This window comes from Budorcas taxicolor, chromosome 7 (genome assembly GCF_023091745.1).
Source record: "Budorcas taxicolor isolate Tak-1 chromosome 7, Takin1.1, whole genome shotgun sequence".
NCBI lineage: Eukaryota > Metazoa > Chordata > Mammalia > Artiodactyla > Bovidae > Budorcas > Budorcas taxicolor.
The window spans coordinates 18,850,541-18,854,593 of record NC_068916.1 but is presented as its reverse complement, the minus strand read 5'-3'; the positions used below and the strand labels follow the sequence as shown (position 1 = coordinate 18,854,593).

The 4,053-nt window shown below is 56.0% G+C and overlaps 1 protein-coding gene across 1 annotated transcript; it reads right to left on the bottom strand.

Annotated features, from left to right (window-relative positions):
• Positions 1-2,133: 2,133 nt before the first annotated feature.
• ZNRF4 (zinc and ring finger 4) lies at positions 2,134-3,549 on the bottom strand. Its single transcript, XM_052644304.1, has one exon. The coding sequence runs from the start codon at positions 3,544-3,546 to the stop codon at positions 2,134-2,136; it is 1,413 nt and encodes a 470-aa protein (XP_052500264.1). The 5' UTR covers positions 3,547-3,549.
• Between the last annotated feature and the right edge of the window lie 504 nt (positions 3,550-4,053).

Here is a 4,053-nt window from a genome sequence, read left to right as displayed (position 1 = left end):
TAATAAATTAAATACTTTTTAAAACCTACGGAACCAATTTTTAAAAATAAATAAAAAATTAAGGTGGCTTAGGAGACCATCAGTGACTCTAGATTCTATCTCGGTCCTGCTTCAAACAGTCTAAAAAATTGTACCATAGTATAATAAATGTGCACATTTCCACTTGCTCCCTGGATAAATATTCAATGCTATTTAGGAATAATTATAGCATCAAGGTGGTGCTAATTGTAAAGAACTGTCTGCCAATGCAGGAGACACAAGAGACCTGGGTCAGGAAGATCCCCTGGAGAAGGGAATGACATCCCACTCCAGTATTCTTGCCTAGGAAATCCCATGGACAGAAGAGCCTGGCATGCTAGTCTATAAGGTCTCAAAGAGTTGGACGTGACTGAAGCGACTTAGCACGCATGCACGTGTGAGGAATCAAGCACTTGATACTGGAGTTTGTGAGGTTGCTCTTTAACCTCTTGTAGAGCAGCGTGTCTCCTCTCGGCACTGTAGACAGTCAGATCAGATCATTCTCTGGGGTGAGACCCTCCGAGGGGCTAGGAGGAATGGAGCAGCATTCTTGGCCCCCACCCACTCGATACCAGGAGGCCCCCAGTCATGATGACCACAGGTGCCCCCAGTCATCACTCAGTGTCCCCGGGAACACAACACCCCCACCACGGTGGAGAACTACTGCTTTAGAGACACACACTGAAGTATTTGTAGGTGAAACAAACATCTGGAATTTACATCAGAATAGCAAGGGAGGGGCTTCCCTGGTGGCTGAGTGGCACAGGATCCACCTGCCAATGCAGTAGACAGGTTTGATCCCTGATCTGGGAAGACGCCACGTGCCTTGGAGCAAGTAAGCCCGTGTGCTGCGATTATTGAGCCTATACTCTAGAGCCTGATAACTGCTACTACCGAGCCCATGCGTGCCAACAGCTGAAGCCCAAGCGCCCCAGATCCTGTGCTCTGCAGCGAGAGAAGCCACTGCAAGGAGAAGCCTACACTTCAACTAGAGAGTATCCCCTGCTCTGCACAACTAGAGAAAAGCCCGCATAGCAAGGAAGGCCCAGTGCAGCCAAAAATAAAATAAATACAAATGTTAAACGGTATTTTTTAAAGAACAGCAAGGAAGGAGAATTGGAGGAGACAAGAATGGCCAGGAGTAGATCAATCATTGAATCTGAGGGATGGGTACATGTGGGACAATCCCCTGGAGGAGGGCACAGCAGCTCATTGCAGTATTCTTGCCTAGAAAATCTCACGGACAGAGGAGCCATGGTCTATTGGGTGCAAAGAGTCAGGCACGACTGAAGTGACTTAGCACAGCGTGGCAGCACAAATAAATCACGGAACCTGAGTGATGGGTACACATGGGGAAAGTCATCGTTCCATTCTTTCTACCTGAGTGTGTTTGACACCTTCCACTATAAGCAGCTGAAATGATGAAATTTCCATTGACCCCGGAGTTCAGTTCATCATAACCTACTCACGGTGCTCTCAAGGTTGAATCAAACGTGCTGTGCTGGGGACTTCCTTGGGCGGTCCAGTGGTTAAGACTTTGCTTTCCACTGAGGCGGGGTGTGGGCTCGATCCTTGGTTGGGGAGCCCAGATCCCACATACTTTGTGACCAAAAACTCAAAACGTTAAAAAGAAAAAATGCTATGCTGAGGTAAAATGTCAACACTCAGGGAAAGCTGGGTGAGGGGTCCATGGGAACTGTCCAGAGCCCCTTTGCAATTTTTCTGTAAAGCTAAAATTATTCCCAAGTAACAAGTTTATTGTTTTTTGAGGTTTAAATGAAAGCGAATATTAGGAATCAGGCTCTGTGGACCCAGGATTTGAACTGAGGCACAGTGGGCCCGTCACAGGGCCACCATGGGGATGATGTACATAACATCCCTGAGAAGACCACCCTCCCACCCCCACATCCCCTAACTCACCCTCGGATGCCAGGAGCCAGCCTTGGGCTCTGCTGGGACTTGCCAGACAGATGGCATGAGGGACTGGGCAGCCCCAGAGTAACCAGGGGGAGAATCCGCTTCCAAACCCACTTTATTATCTAGTCTCCAGGCTAAAAACATGCCTTCCTTCCACCCTGCCCGCCCGGATCTCTACCAGTGTGGGGCTGGCGGGTCTCAGTGGCGTTCTGGGGGCCCCTCCAAGGGCGCACTGGCCTCGGCCTCCCCTACAGAGGTGGCATTACAGCAGCGCCGGGAGGTGGCTCGGGTCAGCAGAGCCAGCCTCCGGGAGCGCAGCCGGGCCTGGGCAGCCCAGATCTGGGTCTGGCGGCCAGGCAGCGAGGGGTCTTCCTCGTCCCCGTAGCTGTCGACGGTGGAGGCAGAGCTGTCCTCTGTGCCGGCCACCGACTGCTTGCACGTGGGGCAGGAGCGCCGAGCAGCCTGGGAGAGCCAGGGGTCGATGCACTTGCGGTGGTAGGTATGGGAGCAGGGCAGGACCTTGAGGCAGTCGCCTTCCTCGTACTCATCCAGGCAGATGGCGCAGAGGTCGTTACACCGGGTGAAGGTGCGGACCCGGGCCCTCTGGGTAGCGTGTGCCTTGACGGCCTGCCCACTGGCCCGCCAGCTCCAGAGCCAACGCCACAGACGCTGCAGGACAAAGACAGCGCTGGTGAGCAGGGCCAGGGCACGGCCCAGCACCCAGGAGACGGCCAGCACTGGGTGGCAGTCCAGGTCCGGGCGGGGCGGGTAGTCGGGCAGCAGGATGACGTGGGCCGACTTGTCGCAGCGCATGATGACCCGCAGGTCCTGGGAAGCAGCCTCGCCCACAAACACCGAGGGGATGGCAATCTGCTGCCGCAGGTCCTCATACACGTGGGCCATGCGCACCAGGTCGTCGGAGCGCACATTGTGCACAATAGCCGCCTCAAAGCCGGCCCGCTGCGCGTGCAGCACCTTGAGGTCAAACGTGCAGTCGTAGCGGCGGATCAGCACGATGGCACCCAGGGAGCCGTTGCCCGGCCGTGGGCCCTGGATGGGATGGCATGCGTTGGCTGGCTTGGCCTCCATCAGGTAGCCTCGCACGCCCCCGGGAGCCAGGGGCGCCCCGAACAGAGCTGGCAGATCCGCAAAGTCCACCATGCTCAAGTTGCCGTCCAGCACAGCCCGTACCACCGCCTGCGAGGGAGCGAGCAGCCCCAGCAGGATCAGCGAGATCCTGACTGCCCCCAGGGCCACACCTGGCTGCTGCCACCCCATGGCTGGCCCGTCCTTCTCCAGCTGCGGCGTGGAGCTAGGTCCCGCTGGGGACCGCCAATGGGAGGCCTCCGGGCATCTCCAGGGCCTCCCAAGGGACCCGTGGCCAGGGAGGGAATGGAGGTGAACTTGAAAGGGTGGCTCAGAGGCAGTTGAGCAGAGCAGTGGGGACCCTGGTGGCCCTACACGGAAACGGCTCCTGGGGGCAGCCAGGCTCGCATTCCGTCCTTGAAGGCTGGTCCCAGGAGGAGATGACCTACCCAGGCGGCCTTCCTGGCAGATAACACTGAGACCAGGAGCCCCCAGGGTTCTAGATGCCCCCAGCCTCTGTGACATCGTCCTGTTACATCCAGTCCCTCCACCCCCTGCCAAGACAGAATTCCTGGGGCTCTGACCTGGGTACTGGGCAGCCTTCGAAAAAACTTCTCAAAGTCTCAGCACATCCCTAGCTCCTGGACCTTGTAAGGGTAAAGCTCAGGGGAGCCACAAAGTGGTTTGGCAGTCCACGCTCCCCACCATGGCATGGACCCAGCCTTCTCACTGACATTCTGCCATCATCATCTCCTCAAGCCTCCTAGAGACCCACTGAAGAAGGGGGTCAATGTTCACTCATTTCGAGATTCCCAGGGGACTTAGACTTGTTCAGGGCACCCTCTGCCCATGAGATTTTAAAGCCCAAATCCCAGACCTCCTCCTTCCCTCACTCCCTCTTGCTCACTCTGCTCCAGACACACAGGCCTCCTTGATGTTCTTCCGTGAACACACCTAGCACAATCCTGCCCCAGTGCCTTTGCACAGTCTGTGCCTCAGGCTGGAAGGCCCTATCTCCTCATGGCCGGCTTT

Excerpts from the sequence above, each read along its gene's own strand:
- ZNRF4 (XM_052644304.1), bottom strand. The coding sequence starts at position 3,546 with ATGTCACAGAGGCTGGGGGCATCTAGAACCCTGGGGGCTCCTGGTCTC.